Source organism: Marmota monax, unplaced genomic scaffold, assembly GCF_021218885.2.
Source record: "Marmota monax isolate L192 unplaced genomic scaffold, Marmota_monax_Labrador192_F-V1.1 WCK01_AAM20220418_F8-fsc00077, whole genome shotgun sequence".
In the NCBI taxonomy this organism is placed as follows: Eukaryota; Metazoa; Chordata; class Mammalia; order Rodentia; family Sciuridae; genus Marmota; species Marmota monax.
In genome coordinates, this window is record NW_026694610.1 from 4,595,049 (window position 1) to 4,620,046 (window position 24,998).

The 24,998-nt window shown below is 40.2% G+C and overlaps 1 protein-coding gene across 5 annotated transcripts in view; it reads left to right on the forward strand.

Moving 5' to 3' along the window:
• Adamts12 (ADAM metallopeptidase with thrombospondin type 1 motif 12) overlaps positions 1 to 24,998 on the forward strand; it is a 303,466-nt gene that overhangs the window by 272,846 nt on the left and 5,622 nt on the right. For 4 of the 5 annotated variants that reach the window (XM_046422269.2, XM_046422266.2, XM_046422268.2 and 1 more), the window contains 3 exons: positions 1,920 to 2,099; positions 5,311 to 5,454; positions 13,031 to 13,181. In XM_046422269.2, coding sequence (XP_046278225.1) covers positions 1,920 to 2,099; positions 5,311 to 5,454; positions 13,031 to 13,181 — 475 coding nt within the window. Of the gene's footprint in view, positions 1 to 1,919; positions 2,100 to 5,310; positions 5,455 to 5,597; positions 5,918 to 13,030; positions 13,182 to 24,998 lie in introns of those variants that run through there. The other variant, XM_046422267.2, reaches the window with a different exon arrangement.

Genomic DNA, 24,998 nt, shown 5'->3' on the forward strand with positions numbered 1-24,998 from the left:
ATCAGTTACTTAATAAAACATTTTGTGATTACTAAGCCCATGAGCTGCTAATAAACTGGTTTTGGGCTGGGGATGTGGCTCAAGTGGTAGCGCGCTCGCCTGGCATGCGTGCAGCCAGGGTTCGATCCTCAGCACACATACAAACAAAGATGTTGTGTCCGCCGAAAACTAAAAGATAAATATTAAAAAATTCTCTCTCTCTCTCTCTCTCTCTCTCTCTCTCTCACTCTTAAAAAAAAAACTGGTTTTGTATGTGTTTTTTTCTTTTGAAACAACAGTATATATAATAGAGGTCCGATTCATTAAATCTTTGTTTATGTATTTATTTCATTACATTTGATTTATTTTAATTGTCAATACTTGTTTTATTTATGATATATTTTAGCTTGAAGTTATGTTATTATAGGTGGATGTAAATATAGATTAGGTATTTTGCAAAAACAAAGAAATCATATCAGTTTAAAAAACTGATGTGGTAACTGAAAACCTATCAGTTTTGTTTGGCTGCAACAGGGTGTTAAGCCAGTCTTTCTGTTCCCATTATCCAGGTTGCCCAGTCTGGTTCTAGTTAGGAAACCAGGAATACAATGACCTTCTAGAATAGTAAGAAAATGAATATAACAATTGGTATTCAACACAAAAGAGCAAAAAAAAAAAAAAAACATTAGAAGTGGAGTAATTCAATATGCTACCATTTCCCTCTTGCTAACTGAATCAGAGGCTCTTTTGAAAATAGAATAGGGAAGTCATCAATTTAGTGAGTTTCTTCCATTACTGACTTCAACATATTAGTGTATTTCATTTTCCATTACGTGTGAATACGCTTTTGGCAAAAGAAGAACATTAATTTGAAAATTAAATTTAGGAATAACAGATTGTAGCAACAAATAAGAAAACAAACCCCATTTTACACTTAATGTCTTGTAAAATTCCCTTTTCCTAATAAAGAGGCTTCTTGTTTTAACCATGTGCTATTTTTCAGAACCTGTTTTGTCAGACAAATGATTGCTTTGGTGGGTATTATTAGCATGCTTTCTCTGTTGTTTTACAGCTAATTTTAAGTTGGAAGCTACTTTTATTCTCTTTGTGCTCATTGCATGGCAGGAGAATGAACTTCTTAATTTGTGTATTTAGGGGACTATCTGTCAAGTGTTGATTATTTCCAAGAAGGTAAACACACTTGATTGATGAAAGCATTAGAGCCTCCACGTGCCCTTGTGTCCCATGGGCCATGTCTTCCCATGTTACAAACCAAGATTTGAGGTCAGGTGACACGGTACAGTCTCTTAGGGAGTGGAAGAAGGGGAAGTCATATTGGGGAATCTACTCTTCTGAAAGGTCTTGAGGAATTTTCTTTCCCCAACCACAATCCTGCAATCATGACTATTCCACCATAGCCAAAAGGAGAGTTTCATCTGCCCCCCGCCCCCCGCAGAAAGCTTAGGTGGCTGACTCCTTTACCTGGAATGAATATAGATGTCCAGTGGGAGTGACAACCCCCTGAGACACACTATGCCAGCAGGCACTCCCGACTCCAATATCTATAATCTTGCAACAGCCTGTGAGGTAACAGTTAGGTGTTAATCCCCAGTTTGCAGAGTCACTCCATTTCTGTGAGTCACATCATTTCTGTGACTTATCCAAGGGCTCACAATTAGTGAGCCACAAAACTGAAATTCTCATCCACTCCTGCCAGACGTCTAAACCCTCAGACTTCTGTGCATGTGTTTTCTGACTCTGGGAACCCCGACTACGGGAGCTGCTCCTGTGATGCCCTCTATATGGCATGTAAAGGAAAACAGGGTTCAGAGTCCTAAGCACTCTGCACAATTGGAAGCCTGGAACCTGTATGATGGAGGGAAATGGAGGCCTGTTGCCAAGGACCCTGGTCTCATTTTTGCTTTTTGCTCTCCCCACAGTGTTCCCGAAACTGCAGTGGAGGCTTCAAGATCAGGGAGATTCAGTGTGTGGACAGCTGGGACCATCACCGGAGCCTGAGACCCTTTCACTGCCAGTTCCTGGCCGGCATTCCTCCCCCTCAAAGCATGAGCTGCAATCTGGAGCCCTGTGAGGAGTGGCATGTGGAACCCTGGAGTCAGGTATGACCCCTACCCCCAGATAAGGACATACATCATGCAAGCTGGCAGACCATGAATCTCTGCTACCATGTGAGTCTAGAGGAGGGGGAAGACCACACCTGCATCATGCCCATGACTGGCCTCCATTCAGGGACCCCACACTGTATGGGGGAAACCAGGCAGGTCAGACACTTTCAGGAGCTGAAAGGGTTCCTTTGAGGAGATGATACGGTGTGGTTCCAACCATGACAGTGCAGTATTTTATTACAACCTGATCTTTCAGTGGATGTATTGGGTAACTGGGGTCTCTGCTAGGAATTAACAAAATGGAACAATTTGAACAAAGGCCACTTTCATGAGGGCCATTTAGGACAGAGCCTCACTTACTTGTCTGAGGCTTTGCAGACAGGCTGGGAGTAATGATCAGAATCTTTCCATAGTATAATTTTAGTTTCATCTCTTAGTGAAATGCCCAGATCATTATTTGCGCAAATAAAAAAAAGTGCATGTATTCTTTTTCTAAATGAGGGCTCTTGCTCTGCTGTGTCTTGGTTTTACTTTGGCATGTGAGAACAAGGCTGCTATTTTTTGGTGAAGTATGATGATCTCATTTTCCAATAGTTTAAAAATAACACTCAATTATACCCACACATGATAAGAATTTTTTTTAAAAAAGCAGAGCATATATTGAGTGTGTCCATGGGGTTTGTATATTACCTACATTGTTTGGTTTAATTCTCATAATGACCTGGATGACCATTTATAGATAAAAACATTAAGACTCAGAGAGGTTGAGGAATCTACCTGAGCTTATACAACTAGAAAATAAATGAAGTAGTAATTCAAATATCAGGGAGACTCCAATTCCTGTGCAGTGGGCACTGAGCAAAGAGTGAGAATGGGACTCTATTTCAGAGGAACCTACCACATGTCATGGAAAGGGAGGTAGAGAAGCACAACCTGAGGATACAAAGTTAGTGTCAAAGGTTGTAGAAGGCTAAGCGCCCAGGAGCTACTTAGCGCCTATCAGGCCAAGCACCCATACTGATTCTTGAGAATCTGGGCCACTACCTGGTGTTTTCTGGGGCAGTAGTCACCATTATTTCCTCTTTTCCCCCTTCCCTGCCCAAATCTGAAGTACCTGAGTGCCGGCTTCCCCCCTGCTCTGGACTCAGACCTCCAAGCTCTCCATATATGCTGAGGCTGGCCTAGACCTGTTCAGTTGAAACTTCTGGATCCTAGAATTTGCAGAGGAACTTATATTTCCTGGTCAGAGAAATGGCATTTTCAGGTTATCAAAGATGAGCAACCAGATCTTTCTGGTTATGGCAAAGATCTATTCTTTATTCTTCCTTGAAGCTTCCTGGAGCTGCAACCATCAGTCTGTTCCCTGAAGGCTCCTACCATCCTCCTTTCTAAATTTCTCTGTTCTGAGCAAACCACAGGTTGGAAGAGCTATCTGAAGGAACAAAAGGGTTGTGAAATTTAAAAGTCAGTTGAGAACCAGGAGTACTAGGACTCCGCATTTTTAGAAACTTTTTCTGGACCATCACAATTGCTGGTCTGCCTCACAGCACTGTCTAGTGGACTGTTCAGGACCTGTTTGGTAAAGGTCAGCCAGTGCAGACTACCTGCATGGTAGATGTATTTTAGCTGGGGGAACATCTGTACATCAGTGTAGCCATGAAGTGTTGGCATGCTTCACCATCTCCAGGAAAGCTTTTGAGTGCACAGATGGAAGGGCGCCATCCCCAGGTGCACAATTTGGGAACCTCAGTGGAACCTGAGAGTTGCATTTGTTCAGAAGATGCTGAAATTGCTGGTGGGAGAACCACTGATCCACATTTTCTTTGCCCCATTTTTCTGGAGGTTACTTGGCTAGGTGACTCTGAGATGATGTGCACATATGTAGGTACATGTGATCCCAGATGTGTGATTGTTCTCCTTTACTCCTCAGATAGGGTTAAAAACTGATTGGATAAAGGAGAAAAATCCAGGTTGATTCTCGAAGTTGGCATTTTGTGAAAGCGATACATTGAGTACAGAAGGCTAATTGCAAATAATTTCCTTGTTGTCTGTTATTATCATACACATAGTGCCTGCTGTGATGATGAGGTTGACAAGACAACCATAGTTTTGTTTCTATTGGTTATTGTTACACCCGTACCATAGCTAAGTTATTCAAAGTACTTTTCAAAGATTCTTAGCGAATTATTTAATTTCCTCTTAGAAATGTCATGAAAAATAAACAAAATGTCCTACCAAATTATTTTAGTGAACAAAACTCTGACATGTTTCAGAAGCACAACCCTTCAGAAATCCAACTGACCATCTTGATTTTATTTTGTGAGCATTACAGCCCAGCCATCAGAATCCTGAACAAATCCATGAACTTCACTAGTCCTAATAGGGAGACATTTAATTATAAGACTGTATATAGTGCAAAAGGAAGACTGCATCAGTTTTGATAGGAAGTAGTAATTCAAATATCAGGGAGACTCCAATTCCTGTGCAGTGGGCACTGAGCAAAGAGTGAACTGAGGAATTGTATTATACACCTTTTGGGCTTTATATCCTCACCTTTTGGGCTGCCAGAGTTAACTATCATAAAAACATCTAAATTTCATATTTTGGTTTCTAGACACTTAGGCCAGAAGGGAAAATGCAGATAGCATAGTGTCCATTCTGGAAAGATCTCCCATTTAAGTTTTTAACCAAAATTCTTCCCTTTTGGCATACTGCTTGACATTAGACTACTTGGCATCTTCTGATTTTTCTCTTCTTCTTATCTTCAAGATTCCCTTCAGCCTCCCTCCTTCTCTTTAGTTTTGTCTCACATTGTTGCTTTAAGTAACTGGAATGATCAGCTGTAATCCCAGGTGCTCGGGAGGCTGAGGCAGGAGGATCTTGAGTTCAAAGTCATCCTCAGCAACTTAGCAAGGCCCTAAGAAACTTAGTGAGACCCTGTCTCTAAATAAAATATAAAAAGGGCTGGGGATATGGCTGAGTGGTTGAGTGCCATTGGGTTCAATCCCCAGTACCAAAAAAAAAAAAAATTAAAAATAAGTAACTGGAGTGATCATTGAAAGGAACTTGCAAGGATGCTCCAAGTTCCAATGCAGACACTAATTTTTCTAATAATATACAATGAAAAAAAGCAGTAAAAAACTGTTCTTGTCATTGAAAGTGTCACCACCTGATTTTACTGACTCATGCCTACATTGTGTATCAGTGTTCCAGGTCCTGTGGAGGCGGAATTCAGGAGAGAGGTGTGTCCTGTCCAGGAGGCCTCTGTGACTGGACAAAAAGGCCCCCATCAACTGTGCCCTGCAACAGGCACCCTTGCTGTCACTGGACCACTGGGAACTGGGATCTGGTAAGAATTAGTTATGGACTCTGTTTAACTTCACAAAAGAAAATAGTATTTGTTTTCTTTTGGTCATAAAAGTAATATATATTTATTTAAAATGGTGAGCATATTCATTGATGTATGGTGCATTTCTATGTATTTCATTTTAGTACTCTTCTGCCATCTGATACTTCTAAGTCTGCTGAAAGTTGACTCACAGCTGCCCCAGGTCAATGTTTACTGTGTAGAGTTCAGAAGAGAAAAGATCAAATGCTTTCAAAAGAGAAAAAAATCAAATACCAAAATTATTCCAGAAGCAAAAAGCCTAAGGAAAGGTTATTTTGGATTTTCTGGTTTTTTTTTTCTTCCCCCCAGAGCCAGGAGGATTTTCCTATGTCCTAAAGCTTCAAATGTGATCTAATTTGGTTAGTGTCAGGCTTCTTGTCTGCCCACAGAGCAGTTTTCCAGATGGCCAGCATATTTAATGGAGAGTTAAACAAAGTAATTAAACTGAAAATGATAAAAAATATTTATTATTCTCCTAAATTTTATTTATTGCATAAATAACACCGTATCAATGATACTGAAAATTCTTCCATAGGTGGATTTTGCTATAATTCTGATTTGTCTTACTTGGGTTCTCTAGGAAATAGAGTCTTTTTTTTTCTGAATTAAATCCCATTGTTTGCATTTTTATTAAAAAAACAAAAAAAGTGGGGACTGGGGCTGGGGCTCAGTAGTAGAGTGCTCACCTCTCAGCACCACATAAAAGTAAATAAACAAAATAAAGACATTGTGTCCTTCTACAACATATATATATATATATATGTGTGTGTGTGTGTGTGTGTGTGTGTGTGTATGAAGTATTTGTGTCAAAGTACTTCTTACATTTTTGTTTATAATCAGATCTAATTTCTTATTGCTGAATAAGACAAGTTTTAAACTTTAATAACTTAACTTTAAAAAAAAAGGTTTATTTCTGCTATCAAAGAACAGAATTATGACAGTGTAATTTAACAATCCTAATTGGCTTCATTTTTAATTTTAAAATCAGGTAACACTTCATTCCATAAAACATAATCAGTTTTCCTATGAGCCAAGCACTCCTCAAAAATAATTTTATGAGTTAACATCAGATTATTTATTTTGCTTACACAAAATAAGGACAAGGGAACTTCGCTATTTCGCCAGTTGAGAATGGCTGTTCTCCCCCCAATCTAGATTTCTCTGGGAGGACCAGATGTGTCAGCTTGGTTTGATTGACTCCATGTTGTTGTTGTTTTTCCCCCCTGGAATATTGTCTCTGTTGAAAAACTAGCTTCACAAAGAAGGTGGCAGCAGGAAAATTTCAGAATCCAAAGCTTAAAAATAAGTCTTGGGCAGTGTGGGGTTATTTTCTGTCTCTGGGAGGGATCCTCCGGTGTCTGAGGCTGGGGACAGAGGCAAAGTCCCCAGCCACCCATCCAGGAGATGTCACTCTCAGTAGCATCTGGTGTCCTGACCTTTGCTCGCCCAGGATGACGGTGGGTAAGGAGCAGAAGGTCACAGGGGCCCCCTGACCCTCTGGGAGACAGAGCTCTCCCTGGGCAGACCCCGGGGCTGAGGGTCAATGGCCAGGGAAGAATCATGTCAACGACTCCCCACCTGTGGTCCCTGAGGTCCTGGGGCAGGGATGTAGGAGGTAGCTAGCGTCATAAGACATCCCCATCCCCAGCCAGGCTGGGCGCCTGGCTAAGTGAGGAGAAAGACGGTGTCCCTCCTCAGGACCTGGCCCCTGCGCCTGGTTGGGCACCGCCTGGAAGGGGAGGAAGTGACACCCAGGGGAAGGCTGGGAAGTGAGGCCACCGTCACATTCAAGTTCAGAGTGTGACAGCTCAGTCTGCCCCCCAACAGGCCCCATACTCAGCTCCCCTTCATGAGCCACGTCCCTTCTGAGAGTCAAGCCCTGCCCTTTATAGGCACAAGGACCCAGAAGTTCCAGGGAACTTGTTTAGGCCCTCAGATCCGGAAGTGCCTCAAGCGTCCACGATTAGGCCCCTGGATCCGGAAGTTCCTCAGACATCCATGTTTAGGCCCCCGGATCCGGAAGTTTCAAAGGTGCACGTCCATGTTTAGGCGACCGTATCCGGAAGTTCCTCCGGCGCACATCCATGTTTAAGCTCTAGGATCCGGAAGTTCCTCAGGTGTACATGTTTAAGCCGCCGGATCCAGAAGTTCCTCAGGCGTCCGTATTTAGGCCCACGGATCCGGGGTTTCTCAGGTGCACGTCCATGTTTCAGCCCCCAGGTCCGGAAGTTCCTCAGCATCCATGTTTAGGCTCTAGGATCCAGAAGTGCCTCAGGTGTCCATGTTTAGGCCCTTGGATCTGTAAGTTCCTCAGGCACACGTCCATGTTTAAGCCCCTGGATCCGGAAGTTCATCAGTCCTCCATGTTTAGGCGGTAGCAACCGGAAGTTCCTCAGGCATACATCCATGTTTAGGCCCCCAGATACGGAAGTTCCTCAGACATCCATGTTTAAGCCCCTGGATCCAGATCCAGAAGTTTCAAAGGTGCATGTCCATGTTTAGGCGCCCGTATCTGGAAGTTCCTCAGGCATCCATATTTAGGCCCACGGATCCAGAGGTTCCTCAAGTACACGTCCATGTTTAAGCCCCCAGGTCCGGAAGTTCCTCAGCATCCATGTTTAGCTCTAGGATCTGCAAGTGCCTCAGGCATCCATGTTTAGGCCGCAGCATCTGGAAGTTCCCAAGCGCATGTCAATGTTTAAGCCCCTGGATCCCGGAAATAGAGTCTTAAGGCAAAATCTAACATGTTATTAGGAAATAAATGCCAACGAAGCATCAGTAATAGGAAAGAGGAAGTAGGCAGAGAAGGAGGATCCAATATGAAGTAGTGCATTACCTAACTGACCAGCACTCAAGATGGAGGCAACTAACTGTTGGTTGTCATGTGAAGGTCTTCTAAAAGTTCTGTGAACTCCTGCTGCTTGTGGCAGTTTACCCAAAGATAGGAAGAAAAAAAAATAGAGTTATCTATTGGTTCCTGTCTCCCTTTGTCTCCCTTCCTATGTCCCTCTACTTCTGAGTTGTCCATATTTAGGTACTGAATACATCTGTTCCTGTGTTAGTGAGCTTCACAACACTGTGACCAAAATACTGACCAGAATGACCTAGTGGAGGGAAAGTTGAATTCAGACCACAGTTCCTAAGGTTCAGTCCCTGGTCAGCCATTGCTCTAGGCCTAAAGTGAGGCAGACATCATGGTAGAAGGGGATAGCAGAGGAGTGTTGCTCCATTAATAGCAGCCAGGAGGCAGAGAGAGGGAAGAGGCCACAGGGAAGATGCATCCTTCCAGGGCATGTTCCCAGTGACTTACCTCCTCTGGTCACATCCCACCTGCCTAGAGTTACCACCCAGTCAGTCCATTCAAACTAGGATAGACTGATTAGTTTATAACTCTCGTAATCCAACATTAACACAGGAGCTTTTGGAGGACACCTCATATTTAAACTATAACAATGTCACATGTCTCTTTGGCAACAAGAAAGCCCAGAGTCAGGAGATGAGAGGCATAGCACAAGCATGAGGTGCAGGTCAGTGAACATGCTTCTATGAAATTTGTTGCTACCTTCACTGGGACAGATCATAGGGCCAGGTGCTGGGAGACAGGAGGAGACAAGAAGAGAATCCTTATTTTCATAAAATATCCCATTCTTATGTGAATCTATATTAATGGTTATACTTATGACATAGACGAATGCAATATTTTGACCAACACAATGTCCCCAGATATTTTTAGTCTTATATACTCTTAGTAATAATCGTTATTCACAGCTATATACCTGCAAAGCCATAATCAGCTGAAATGTTGGTTCAAATTAGCAGGGCATTAGTAGCCAGACACATGAAACACAATGGGGTCGAACCTAACATTGTATTTATTTAGCTTCATAGAAACATACAAACAGGATTATATTAGATACAGCAGCCTCATCTCTTCAGGAGGCTGTTATCCAAGACACAACCTCATTTGTTTCCTGACTAGTACAGAGTATTTGTGGTTGGCAAGGAATTAAAGCCAAGATGTGCAAAGATCACTTGGCACAAAGAAGCCTCAGCCTTAGTTTCCTGTCAGTATTTTAGACCATTTTGATCACACATACCCTAGATCACATGCCAACTCCCAGGCTCCCAATCTAGGGCAACTCTACACATCCAGAATATCCTATTAGCCATATGGCAGTCACAATTTTCTGTGTTTACCTTAACTCTGTAGTTTCCAAGGAAACCATACTTCAAGGTCAATTTTCCCCCAAGTAGATTGAACCAGATCTAATGTCAACCATTATTCCCAGTAATATTCCACCAAGTTAATGTAACTTACTTAGCCATTGCCCCTTTGTTAGCATGACTAAGGGCACTTAATAAATAGTCATCTACTTAATATTCACTTCTACCAGCAAGGTGGTGAGGGAGAGCATAGTCAAGCCATAAGTCATAAGTTTCAAAATTTAGTTATGAGCAAAAGTAAAAATAATAATTGGAAAGATTAGGAAAATACTCTGAGGTGAACTCTCAAGCAAATGAAAAGAAAAACAAAAGGAAATTAAGATAAAAGATGAGAACTTGAGATTATTAGGACAGCAGATATAACATCAATAGGATTTCAGAAAAGGAGAATGAAAAAGTAGTTAGAACATTATCAAAGAATTAATACAAGAATTTTTTTCCAAATATGAAGGCATGAGTCTCCACAAAAGATTTACAGCTACTACCATTAAAAGGAAACAAGTTTGTGCAGAGGAGTAAGGTCTGTTTCTCTATAAGTAGAACCAAAAAACAAATCTTGTTTTACATGAATGTTACAAGGATTGAACTCAAGAAGACCTCCCATGTGCAATAAAACATGGCCTGCCATATATTAATTAGTTCAAGGAAGGCATTTAATAAACATGTTTGCATTCATTATAAAACATCAAATGGCTTTTCTTCTTCATATTTTTCCATTTGATCTGTGTTGATTGAGTGGCAGCAATAACAGAATTCAGTCTTCATATATCTTTTACAGCTTCTCACAGAGCAAGTATTTGTTGAACTTTGAGGATCAGCTTTTCCAAACAAGCCAGTTTAATCTGAAGAGAACCTTCATGGTCTTTTGGACAGAGCATCTTGGATTGAATGAGGCCAATGTAGAGTACAGTATAATCAATAGCCTTTGATATGAGAGGATTGAGGTTAGCCCCATCTTTATTTGGGGTGCTCAGTTCTGCACAAGGATTCCTGGTTTTACTGAATCCAGAGGAGCAGATTGTAACACTAAGAAATGTATACTTTCCTTTTAAAACCCCAAACAATATTACTACAATCAACAAAACCCATATCAGCAAACATGCTTCCTGCTTAATCTCCCAACTAAATACAAAAAAAAAAAAAAACATGCATCTTAATCACAAGCTATTTTAGTGGGCTAATAAATGCACAGTGATTGCCTCTGTTTATTTTTGTGCTTGGCTAATAATTAGCTCTTTTAGCCTAATTTGCTCTGTCAAAGTGGAGCCGCATGGCTTCAGCACTCAGGACTAGTCCAGTTTTGTCTCTTTCTTGGAAGCAGAGGACAGGAAAAGAAGTCATTTGGTCTTGATGTAATGGACGTATTTTACGGAGGAAGAAAGAGATGGAATGAATTCCCCAATCTCCTGAATCCTAGTGCAGGACTCTTCATCATATTCTGGCTTGATTACTTTCCATCATTGTTCTTTCTGTCCTCTGTTGCAGACTTCCATTGATTCAGGATCAGTTGAGTAGTTACTTCTTTCTTATTCTTTGCTTCTTGCCCACATCCATGGAGAAATTGAGATGAATTCACTGAATAAAATTGCCTTCAGATTTAATCACAGAAAACTGACTTTATAATGCAAATGTGAAGTTCCATGCAGATCACCATGCTCTAAGCTATATAGAGAACAAAATAAATAAAACAGTGGGTGTTTTTTTAAATGCCACCTTTCTCCTTTTATCCTTTGGGAGGTCTTTATGAGAAATGAGGTTTTGGTAGCATTATTCTGAGTTGATCAGTTGTGTCCCAGCATGAGAATTCTCTCATCTAGTGAGTTGGGTCTTCTATAATATTTCAAATGCCAAATGAATTTTTTTGAATTTAGTGGTACAGGTGTAGAATGTAACATTATTCTATCTTAAAAAGGAAATTCTGACACATGTCACAACAAGGACAAAACTCAAAGACATTATGATACTTGAAATTAGTCAGTCACAAATGGAAAAATACCACATATTCCCCTTTTATAAAGTACCTGTAATTGTCAAATTTAGAGAGATAAAAAAGATAGAATGGTGGTTTCCAGGAGCTGGGGGTGGAGATGAGAATGGTGGGTCCTTGGTTTATGGTACAGAGTTTTGGTTTGGTAAGATGAAAAGCTTCTAGATATGGATGGTGAAAGATGTGAGAGCACAACGTGAACATCCTTAAGACTACTGAACTGCATACTTAAAAATGGTTAAAAATAGTAAATTGTATGTTTTATACCACAAAAAAATATGTTACATAGCAGAAAAAGAGTTTAGAAAAGTGCACATTCGATAAATTCAGAAACATTTTCTTACATCCCCAGGAATCGCCTAATAGAAATTGCTTCCACAAGTTAGAGAATCTCCCTCCTGCTGCAGATGGCCAGTCATGACATTGCAACAGAACCTTATGTGTGAGAGTGGCTTGAGACCACACGTGGTCTATCCGGACCCAATCTCAAAGACCCCTTGGCCCCCAGCTTCCTTCCCAATCTCTATATACAATCCTGTTCCTACCTCCATTTGAAACTTTTTTTCCTCCATTCCACCATGGTCTTCCTTTCCCACATATCCCACATATCTCTACTCTCAGGGAAAGTGAAAAGCCCCAGGACCCAGATAACAAAGTTTTCTTCTATTTTGTTTGCAATTCTACCTTTCTCTGTGTGTTTCACTCCATACATTCATGAAGTCAATATGAGTGTTTGGGTGGTGAGTTTTCAGTAGAACTAAGGGCATAAACTCTATAAGCATGCCAACCCTATAAGCATGCCATCTTTCATTCCAACATGTCTCTAAGCATATACTTAGTGCCACTCACATTTTTTGTCATATATTTTTCTCTACCTCTCTTACTTGGCAAGGAATGTGGGTACAAACTACACTAACGTTTGCATAGTTCACTCTCAGTTGGAATCCTTTGCCAAATCTCAATTCCAGATTCTCAAGACAGTGACCAATTGGCCAATCATGTGTGGCTGGGTAGGCAGGGGTCCATGGTATTATCATGGGTAGTCATGTGGTAGGAGTAATGGACCATTCTCAAATGTGGGAAAGAAGTACATGTTCTTCAGAGAATCAGCAGTAAACTAAACCAAATTCTACCCAACAGCCTATAACATAGGATACTTCCCTACATCACATCTCCAAATTATTAGTGTCTTTATTCTATAGCTCCTTCAAAAAATGTGTAGTGATTGAGATGTTCCAATACTTGACTATGGTGGGGTTAGAGGTGCTCTGCTAGTTTTCCCTTGGTTGGTCCTGGTCCAACTCTCTGTGTATCCCTCTCTTTCAGTGCACAGCTTCCTGTGGAGGTGGCTTTAAGAAGAGAACTGTCCTTTGTGTCCCATCAGAAAACAATACAGCTGAAGGCCAAGATGGATGCCTATGTGATCATGAACCCAGACCCCCAGAATTTCAAAAATGCAACCAACAAGCCTGTGCTGGTGAGTGAATGGGTTTGTTGGGGTGGGATGGTGGGAGAGAACTTTGCATAAGTTACTCTGCATGATTCCACTGTGTATAGTTTTATGTCTCCTTTGCTGAACATAGAATTTTAGTGCTGAAGAGGTTAGCCAGCAACTCTGGGAGCAAGATGTCTGATTTGGTGAGGTTTGACTCTAATTCCTTGAGGGATTATCTCATCCATTTTCTTATCTTAGATCATGTTTATACTGATGTCATCCCATACAAATGGGAATTACTTCTCTTTTTTCAAAAATGTCTGAGAAGTGTTCCAGCCTTTCTCAGGAACCCAGTCAAGTACAGAATGGTCTTCTCTATAAATCTAGTTCCACTGGCTTAGATCAGGTTCCCCAGAAGATGACTCTGGGGTGAATAGATGGATGTATGCAAGGGATTCATTAAGGAAGTGCCCCCAGGGAAGACCATCATGGGAGTGGGAAAAGCAGGACAGCAGAGAGAGGAGGCATAGCCAAGATGTCCTTCCATGCACCTGAAGTCCCAGCTTTAGCCTGGTCTGCAAAGGAGCTCCAGAGTGTAATACTGATACTTCTTATACCTAAGAAGTATCTTAACCCTGAACCATTGAGCTGGATTTTCACACTTCTGTACTTGTCCACTATTGACCAAGGGATACTCCAAGGGAAGTGAGTTTGCAGGCATTTAATACTTGCTGCTGGAGAGACATAGGAGCTCCTGTAGGCTTCCAGCAGTTCTCCAAAAGAGCCAGGCTATCTGGCATTAGAGACTAAAGAGAATGAAGCTGGAAGTTGGGTATGGGTAAGGAGTGGCACATGAAAATGGACAAAAGAAATCCAAAAGAGAGATTGCTGAGCAGGGAAAAAATGGCATCATCTGCTACATTCAGTTTTCATTTTCAAAAGTATCCCAATTAGAGCTGGAACAGTTGTGTACACCTGTAATCCCAGAAGCTCTTGGAACACTGAGGAAGAATGATCGCAAGTTCAAAGCTAGCCTCAGCAACTTAGCAGGACCCTGTCTCAAAATAAAGTATAAAAATGGCTAGGACTGTAGCTCAAGGGTTGAGTGCCCTTGGTATCAATCCCTGGTACTCAGAAAAATAAAAAATAAAAAGTATTGCAATTAGCTCAATGGTAGAGCACTTACCTAACACATGCAAGGACCTATTCAATCCCCAGAACTGCAAAAAAAAATCCAATTTGTGATATATTATATGATCACCTTAGTTACTTTATGGGAGCCTGGAGACATTAAGTAGAATGTTTTGATACATTGGTGTGGTGATATCAGGACCAGAATACCAAGCTGGATCTTAGATTCACTCTTCACATGCCATACTTCCTCAGAAGTGACAAGAATCCAGCTTTGGAAAAGGACAATAGGTTTGCATCCCCTTTTCTTTGTGACCTTGTCAGGTTGTTTCACTCTCTAAGTCTCAGTATTCTTTTGAAGAGCATTACAGAGTTGTTGCAAATATTTTAAATAACATATATGAAGTGTGCTTAAAAAGACAAATGCTTCATCATAAAACCACTCTGTTTCCTCCCTTGGCCAAGTTACCTCTTCTCAATAGACTATACTTTCCTTTCCATAAATGAGAGGGATCAACCATGAACTTACGTGTCCATTTCATTGATACCTGCGACTCCAATGAGTTGCAAGATTTCTAAACTAAATTAAGAATCTGGAGAGAACATTCTCAGGCAGGGAGAAAAGATGTTGTTGATAGTTACCTATATAAGTTAAAAAATGAAGAATGCCTCATGTAGATGTAGTCCAGCAGTTGGGGTTTATAGCATCAGGATGCATTTATTCTGCACCTAATTAAAGATGTGACTGTGACACTCCAACTAAGGTCATGTTGTTCCTGAAGAAGTGGTAATCTTTACCCCAAAGATCCTTAAAGATGAGAAGCTGTGAAATGTGTGCTTTTCCTCTTCCAAATACAAAGGCATCCAACAGAGACTGCCCTTAGAGTTAATTCTGAAAATATTTTTCATTGATTTGTTTATTTCCAAATCATGCATTTATTCAACATATAATACTCCATGCCAGATGCAATGTCAAACAAGAAACAAAGTTATAAACCATTGGCAGGCACTATGGCACAGGAGGGAAGGGGTGCATGAGAGTATTTGGAGAGGACATCAAACTTAAATTAGGAGAGCAGCAGCAATGGACACCAGAGTAACTACAGGATAAGTAGAAAGTTCAGGCAAAAAGTTCAAGAATACCAGGAAGAAGACAACACTGTAGCAGGGTGATACCACAGGTGACACCTATGCAAACAATCCACATGGCATGAACCGGGGCAAGAGAGATGCAGATAAAGAGAAGTAAGTAAGATTAAGAGTGACTTAAAAGAAAAACTTGGCAGGACTTTGTGCCAGGGAAAGAGAAGGAAGATTAATGACCATATTTCTGACTTTGGCAGCTTGAAGATTTCAGTGAGAGAGAAAACCCAGGTATGGGTTGGAGAGTGGGGTAAGATCATGAGTTCTGACTAGGACCTGTTTGTTGAGGCCTGAGAATCATTTAGGTAGGAATGTCCTGTGAATGGTTTGCTCCATAGGTGTGAAGGCCAGGAGAGAAATCTTGGTTGGAAATCTTGACCAAAATACACTGAGGCAGAAAAATGCTTTAGAAATGATTATCATGTGGAGTTTCTTTCTTACTACCTTTTGAATTTGAGGGTGTTTTTAATTGTCCTTGTGGGAAATTCAAACAAATTAAAAAACCACCAAGGGCTCATTTTCAGAAGTAGTATTAATGTTTAAGCTTTCAAACTGTTCCTCCTCAAAGTGTGGTTCCTAGAGGAGCTGAATTAACATCACATCTCCTAGGAATTTTCTAGAAATGCTGAATCTCAGACCTCACCCTAGAACTGAATCAGAATCTACATTTAAACAAAGTCCCCTTGAGATTCAGGTGCCCATTGAAATCTGAGAAGTACTCTCTTGCAGACAAAAGGGCAGATTTGAGACCCTCCTCATTTTATCACCTCCCATGATACCATGTTTTAAAATGTTGAGGCTATGGAATTCCTTCCATGTTCTGCTTTCTATATTATTGCAGCAGCCATCTATTCTTGTTTGATCATGCCTGGTGTTAGGGTTGTTGTTTTTAATGATATGTAATTTGTCTTTAACTGTCTTATTGCTGGAAAATACAATCTTCAATAACCAAAACTGAAGTAAATATACAGATGGTTATTTTTTTGTCTTGAAATTTCATACTGAATAAATGGTGGCTAACAGTTGCCTGGCAAAGATGTAAATAACAATGAATTCCACTCACTGACAATTATCAGGGCAACAAAAGTTAATTATTAGCTTCTCTTGAAAGCAGAACCATGCTTACTCATACAGAAGCAACATGAAAGACCAGTTGCCAGAAACTCTGTGAGAAGCCACCCACCCACCCTGACCCCATACTCTCTAAAATGCTTTGAAAATAAATCACTCAATGCCAATATTCTTGTGAGCCAGCTATCACAATAAACACACCCTTATATCTACCATGTAAGATCAGGAATGAATATATATAAGGCTTGGTTTTCTACAGGTCATCTCACTTCTTTTAATTACCACCTGAATTTTTAATAATTTAAGATCTAAATCAGAACCACCATTTCCATAGAAGAAATTTGAAAACCCTTTTCAAGTATCTGGGTAAAAAGAAGAAACAAAGAAAACTCATGCATATCACTCTTAGGTTTTGTTGTTATTTGATTTGTTCTTACTTTTGAATTGATAGAAATTTAGCAGAAAAGATGAGGAAAAAATAGAAACAGTACTTAGATCCAGTGTTGACGCAAATGAATATTCAAGTCTATCAATCTTCAACTGAAGGCTATTCTTCCAGATTAATAGGATACCGTTGGATCCTTAGTTTCCTCCCTTGGCCAAGTTACCTCTTCTCAATAGACTGTACTTTCCTTATCCATAATTTATTCAACAAACATGACTGACCATAAGATAAAAGTTTTTGAAAGTGCTAACCTGAGGACACTACCAGCAGGACACGGGTCCAGGCCACAAAGAGCACTAAGTGTTATGAAAACTATATTTGTCAACAGCATTCAAACTGCTTTTCAACTTTCTTTCATAGGCAACATATAATCCTTTCAACTTAGAGCTGATAGCAGGGAAACAGGCAAATCACTGTTCCTTTAAATTTCCAAGTATGTCTTCTATTGAACAAGCAGAGGAAAATTGGGATCTCTTCTCCATGTTGCCCCTAATTACAAGCATTGTGTCCACTTCAGGGCTGGGATCCAGTTAGCTGATGAACACAACAAGCCTCCATTGTTTTACCATCATAAGGAAAACTGGTGTAATTAAGTCTTGTCTAAATGAGCCATTTAACAAAGGCCTGGAACACAAACTACCAACACAGGCCACCACTGTTCTCCACTCTTCCTTCTGGTTCCCACTCTCAAACAGTAGGGTGCAAAGGCCCAGCATATTTCTGGGGCTCTGAGGATCTTTGGAAGTCAGGCTCGTGATCTCCTGGCTCCCAAGATCAGGCAACATCACCAGGCTTGGTCAAGACTCTTTCAATCATTTAGGCATTGATGTAATCTGATAAGGGGGCCTCCTGTGTCAAGCAAATGAAGCTGCTCTGGGCAGGGAGGACCTGTCCATCCTCCCCATCTCCAGTACAAAAGAGTCATTCTCCTGGAGGCAAAACTTTAGAGCCACTGAGACAACATTCATATTTCAGCAGCACCATCTATCTGCACACCAGCTTTGTGATGTTGGGCCAGTTGCTAAACATCTCTGGAACACTCGTTTTTAAAAGGAGAACAGATATACCTATAAGTAAATTTCTCTAAGGATCCAATGGTATAGTTTATATATGGTATGGTCTACAGCACATTGCCTAGTCCATGATAAATGCTTGTTAAATGGTACCTGTGTTGCTATGGTTGTTATTGTCATGAGTGAGAAGATGTATTAATTTATTTATTTTCCTAGGGTTACCACATCAAATTACCATAAACTGAGTTGCTTAAAATAACAAATACATTCTATCACAGTGGTGGTGTCTACAAGTCCAAAATCAAGCTGTTATCAGGCATGGATTTTCTCTTCTAGCTTCTGGTAAATTCCAGCATCCTTGACTTTCTTGGCTCAGGGCCAATTCAATCTATTCCACTATCACAAGGTCATCTTTCTTCTCTGGGTTCGTGACTTAATATGAGTTTCTTCTCTATGTGTCTTTCTCTTTCTCTTATTTTCTTCTAACAAGGACAACACCACTCATGAAGGGTCCAGCCTACTCCAGAATGACCTCATCTTCATTTACATCATTACATCCACCAAGGTTTTACCTCCAAATTAGTTTACACTGACAGGTACCAATGGCAAGGACTTCAACTTTGGAGGACACTTAAACTTCAGAGGACACAGTTCAACACACAACAGGGTTAAAGACTCTGAGAGCTTCTCCTTCTTATGATAGCAGACACCTCCTCAAAAAACTGCATACTTAGCCTTCAACAGAAAAAGCTTACATACCACTTATAGAACGGTCCCAGACAGAGTGTGGTGCCATGCTTAAGCAAATGGTAGCCAGGTTGGGAGACTGAGACAAGGTAACCATGTGAGCCAGCATAGCTCAAATTATCTTGGTGGAGAGTTGGAATACTGGCTAAGCCTTCACACTTTCTGTGTCTTCCCTCTTCTTTGCAGCAACCCCAGAGTCTTCATGTAATCAAGGCAGGAATAGTGTGAGGCAAACAGTTACGCCATAGCTTCCTTCTCTATCCACTATCCACAAGGGCTTTAGGAGAGGCTGGCTAAGAAATTGGGGCAGAGAAAAATTGGGATCTCTTCTCCATGTTGCCCCTAATTACAAGCATTGTGTCTACTTCAGGGCTGGGATCCAGTTAGCTAATGAACACAACAAGACTCCATTGTTTTACCATCGTAAGGAAAACTGGTGTAATTAAGTCTTGTCTAAATGAGTTCCCATGCTGGGCCCTCTTTTAAAGACAGACGCCTAGGGAGGAAGCCTGTCCTTGTTCTGAACAGCACCCCAGGTGATACATGGTCCATGCCCCATGAATGACCACTGCTCTGGTGGGAACATGGGAGATGAAGAGCTCAAAGGAATATTTCACAGTAGGAATGCCTGGTCAAAACTGTACCCTAGCTGGGCATAGTGACACACACCTACAATCCCAGCAGCTCTGGAGGCTGAGGCAGGAGAATTTCGAGTTCAAAGTCAATCTCAGCAAAAGTGAGGAGCTAAGTAACTCAGTTAGACCTTGTTTCTAAATAAAATACAAAATAGGGCTGGGGATGTGTCCCCCTGAGTTCAATCCCTGGTACCAAAAAACAAACAAACAAAACTATACTTTCTCTGAAACTTCAGAGCATGTAAGAAAATTTTCTTTGGAATTTTAGGAGATGCTTATTTAAAAAAAAATACAATAGGCTTAAATAAGAGGACTGAAGAAGAAAAGAATCAACAACAAAGACTGAGGTTTGAGGTTTGGGGTTCTAGAATTACTATATGCTACCTATTTCTAAGTACACTTAAAACTTGCATGCAAGATGGGATTGTGGCTGCTAACAGATGAAGTAATTTCTTCACACACACACACAAAAAAAAACAGGGCACAGTCAATGGTGAGTTCTAAGGTGGTCAAAAACATATTTATTCTCTTGATCTAAAGGTGAAAAAATATAGAGGCAAAAATCACAGGTTTGGAGTCCTGAAGAGATCACTTCAATTTCTACTTTACTGACCCCTTTGGTATACAAAGGACAGTGGCCTGTGCTTTTGTGGAAATTCTTTCCTTCAGGGTTGTTAAAATCTTTTTCTCTGCAAAGAAAAAAGAAATTCAACCAGAGTTTCAAGAGGCACTTAAGTGGTGTTTGAAGCAATTTCGCTTTCTATAAGGAAAAAGCTGTGATTTGGGCATTATGGAATTCCTTCTAGACCAGTAGAATGTGGGCCAGTGCATTGGGAATACCACTTGAAGAACGTGTGCCTGAGCAGTCCCTGAGCAACACACTCAAACTCCTTGATTCTTGTATGAAGAAAGCAAGGCCAAGAAAATGAAGGGATATACTGGTCCAGAGCTAGTTAAAGAAGAACAAGAACAGGAAACTTGAGTGACTAATTGCATAGTAACTATGGGAAGTACTTGTGCATGCCTCATGCCTTCATCCACATTACACAGTTCAGGAGGGGAAAATCCACAATTTATATGTCTGCATGCTTCACTCTACTGAGCCATGCTCAGGAAGCAGGGATAGTTGGCTGACTGGTTGATGACTTGCCACTGTGAATAGCATGATTGATAAAAGCATGAACTGTAGAGTCAAAACAGCTATGTTCCCATCTGGCCACAACAACATATCAGCTGGATAACACTGTACAAGTTCTTAGCTACTCTAGACCTTATTTTTCTTATTTTTTAAGTGGAAAGAAGATTTATCTGCTAAAACTGCTGTGAGGATTCCATGAAGGGATGAATGTAAAATGCTGCATTCAACTATTGCCATAGCAACACCACAGAACAAGATGCTCCTTTACTCCAGGGTTCAAAACTAAAGTCGAGGCTGTGGATGGTGGCACATACTTGTCATCCCAGATACTCGGGAGGGTGAAGCAAGAGGATCACAAGTGTGAGGGCAGCCTGAGCAAATTGATAAAAGAGATTGGGTCTAGGTCTGTTCCATGTGTGTCTCATCTCCTTTGTTCTGGTGGCCCCACAAGCTAGATTCCTATGATGATGGTTGAAGCTCCTTAGGATAAGCCCATCCTCCTGCTCATTCCAAGGCCCTACAGAGATCATGGATGCTAACATCCCATTGTCCAAAGTCAGTCATAGAGCTGAACCCACAGTCAAGTAGTAGGGAACTATTCTTCACCCAGCAGGTAACCATTGTACGGAGGAAATACATAATATTACTATACAAGAATGATGAATTATGACAGATTCGTCAGTTTAACACAAATACTAAGTGTCTGACACACAATAAAGGTACAAGGAGGAGATTCAAGATGGCAGATTAGAGGAAGTCTGCATTTTTGTTGCTCTGTGGCTCAGGTTTCAAGCAGCAGAAATAACTGCTTCTCAGAGAGGTGGGTGAAAAAGGAAATTCACTGAAATCCAACACTGGACAGTCAGAGACTCTTAGAAATACAGAAATTCTGGTACACTGAACAAAGGATAAGAAGGAGTACATTGGAGGGCTGGGGATGTGGTTCAAGGGGTAGGGCGCTTGCCTGGCATGCACGGGGCACGGGGCACTGGGTTCGATCCTCAGCACAACATAAAAATAAAATAAAGATGTTGTGTCCACCGAAAACTAAAAAATAAATATTAAAAAATTTTCTCTCTCTCTCTCTCTCTCTGGAGCCAATCCAGTAGTTAGTGGCAGCAGCAGCAGCATGGGTTCGCGGCAAAGGGGAGGGATAGAACAGAGAGAACAACAAACAAATTTGGCACAGAAAACCCTGTATAACAGAACATCAGCCTGAACTTAGCTGAACCAGAGGCTGCATGAGCTGATATTTGAAAAGTACTCTCTCTACTGGCAAGTGGAAAGCTGAGCAGGGGAGCCATCTTGAGGAGGCCACCACAGCTTGCTGCTGTGGGGGCCCCTGAGATCATAGCAGATACTGCCATACTATCTCAGCAAGAATACACTGTGAGTACTCTTTATAGCCTAGAATGGATCTAGCTGTGAGTGAAGCAGGCACAGAGAAGATTGTACCCAAGGGAATTCAAGTCAGACATGTGAGGGTGAGTGCAACTCACTTTCCCTTTAAGTCTTGTGGTTTAGGAGGTGACCAGCTGGAGAGGGTTGGGATACTGAGCAGGTGGGCATGATTACACTTGATGACTGAGCCTGGGAAGGCCATGTGCATGGGCCGTGTGTAAAACCTGTGGAGGGTTGACTCCCTGAACTACTAGTAAGAATTCTTGGGAAGCCTGTGAGATCCAGACGGCAGAGATCAGAATCTGTCCAATCCTATGGGTGTGTTAGTCTGATTTCTCCAGGGCAAATACCATCCACCAAAGTCCCACAGGCCTGATGAGAGCTAAACCACAGCTACCAGAAAAACAAGGTAACACGACACTTCCTAAGGTTCACCAACAACTGACCCCAAAGATATTGAAGTCAATAAAATATCAGAGAAAGACTTCAAAAGAATTATTATAAAAATGATCAATGAATTCCAAAAGAACACACACACACACAAAAACTGAATTTGTAAAGGAAGTCATATAAGATATGAATGAGAAATTTAGTAAGGAAGAATTTATAACTGCTAAGCCAGCAATATGGAAAATACTTACAAATTCACACAGAAAAATCAAAAACAACTCCAGAACTCACAAATGGGCAAATCACATTTGAAGAATAGCTAAGCAAATGAGAAATAGAACCAAATTAAACAGCAGAAATAAATCAAAATGACAGTAATTAATAACTATCTCTGTGATAGCACTAAATGTAATTGGTCAACTCTCCAATTAAAAGACAGGCTAGCAGAATGGATTAAAAAATAAGATGCAACTATATGCTGTTTGCAAGAAGCTCATCTTATAGGCAAAGACAACCACAGCCACAGACAGAAATTGAAAGGATGGAAATTGATATATCATTCAAATGAAGCCCCCAAACAAGCAGAAGTAGCTACTCTCATATCCAACACAGCAGATTTCAAGCCAAAATAAATCAGAAAAGCAATGAAGGTCACTTCTTACAGGTAAAGGGAGCAATCCAACAAGAAGATATAATGATAGTATATACTTATGGCCCCAATATTGGTGCATCTAATTACATAAAACAGACACTACTTGACTTAAAGACTCAGATAAACCCCATCACAATAATATTGATCATTTCAACACACTTCTCTGAACAATAGATAGGTCATCTAGACATAAACTCAGCAAAGCCTCTTCTGACCTAAAGCATATTATAAATCAAATGGACTTAACAGGCATCTATTGAATATTTTATCCAGCAATATCTGGGTTCACTTTTTTCTCAGATACTCATGAAATCTTTTCTAAAATAGACTATATTTTAGGCCATAAAGCAACTCTTAGCAAATAAAAAAAAAATCTGTAAAATTCTTTCATTTTACATGAATATGTTGGAATAAAATTAGAAATCAACACTAAAAACAAACCCACAGTAACTACATAAACCCATAGAGATTGAACAAGACACTTTGGAATGATAAACAGATGATAGAAGAAATCAGGGGAGAAATTTTTAGAATTCTTAGAATCAAAAGAGAATACAGATGCAATATCAAAGAACCTTTGCAATACTATAAAGGCAGTTCTAAGAGGAAAGTTTATAGCTATTAGTGCCTACATTAGAAAATCAGAAAGATCACAATAAAGAACACAATGATGCATTCTCAAGGCCCTAGAATAATTTAATTTAATAATTAATATTAATTTAATAATTTAATTCCAAAACCAGTAAAAGGAATAATTAAATAATTAAAATCAGAGCCAAGAGCCAGGTACCCTGGTGCACACCTGTAATCCCAGCAGCTCAGGAGGCTGAGGCAGGAGAATTGCAAATTTGAGGCCAACCTCAGCAATTTAGCAAGACCATAAGCAACTTAGTGAGACCCTGTGTCAAAAATAAAAATTAAAAAGGGCTGGGGGTATAGCTCAATGGTAAAGCACCCCAGGGTTCAATCCCCAGTACCAAATAAGTTAATTAATTAAACAAAATCAGAGATGAAATTAATTAAATAGAGAATAATAATTTTAAAAATTCAAAGGATCAATGAAACAAAGAGGTGGTGCTTTGAAAAGATAAGCAAGATAGATAAACCCTTAGCCAGACTGCTAAAATAAAACAGAGAAAGCCCAAATTAATAAAATCAGAGATTAAAAAAAGGAAAAATCGCCACAAACATATGCTGAAGAAAGAACAGATTTGTTAACAACAACAAAAAAGGGTACTGAGAATAGGGATTATTGATTATCGGTATGTAGAAGAAAGAGTCTAGATTCCTCTCTCTCACCCTGCATGAAAATCAACTCAAAATGTTTCAAAGACCTAGGAATTAGATGAAAAACTTTGCAACTCCTCAAAGAAAACATAGGGTCAACACTCCAACATACAGGCACAGGCAATGGCTTCCTCAATAAGACTTCTAAAGCTCAGGAAATAATACCAAGAATTAACAAGTCAGATGACATTGAATTTAAAAACTACACAACAAAAGAAATGATAAAGAATATGAAGAGAGACCCTAGAAAATGGAAGAAAATCTCTACTATCTATTTTCTGACAGAATATTAATATCCAGAATATATAAAAAACTTACCACTAAAGCCCCAAATAACCCAATTAATAATTGGACAAACTAAACAGACAATTCTCAAAAGAAGAAATAACAAATAGCCAACAAATATATGAAAAATGTTCAACATCTTTAGCAATTAAGGAACTGTAAATCAAAATTACACTGAGACTCCATCTCATTCAAGTCAAAATGGCAGTCATCAAGAATACAAACAATAATAAATGCTGCAATAAACATTGATGTGGCTGTGTCCCTGGAGTATGCTGTTTTTAAGTCCTTTGGGTATAGACTGAGGAGTGAGATAGCTGAGTCAAATGGTGGTTCCATTCCAAGTTTTCCAAGGAATCTCCATTGCTGATTTCCAGTCCCACCAGCAGTGTATGAATGTGCCTTTTTCCCCACATCCTCGCCAACACTTATTGTTGTTTGTATTCTTAATAGCTGCCATTCTGACTGGAGTGAGATGAAATCTTTAATTAGAGTAGTTTTGATTTGCATTTCTCTAATTG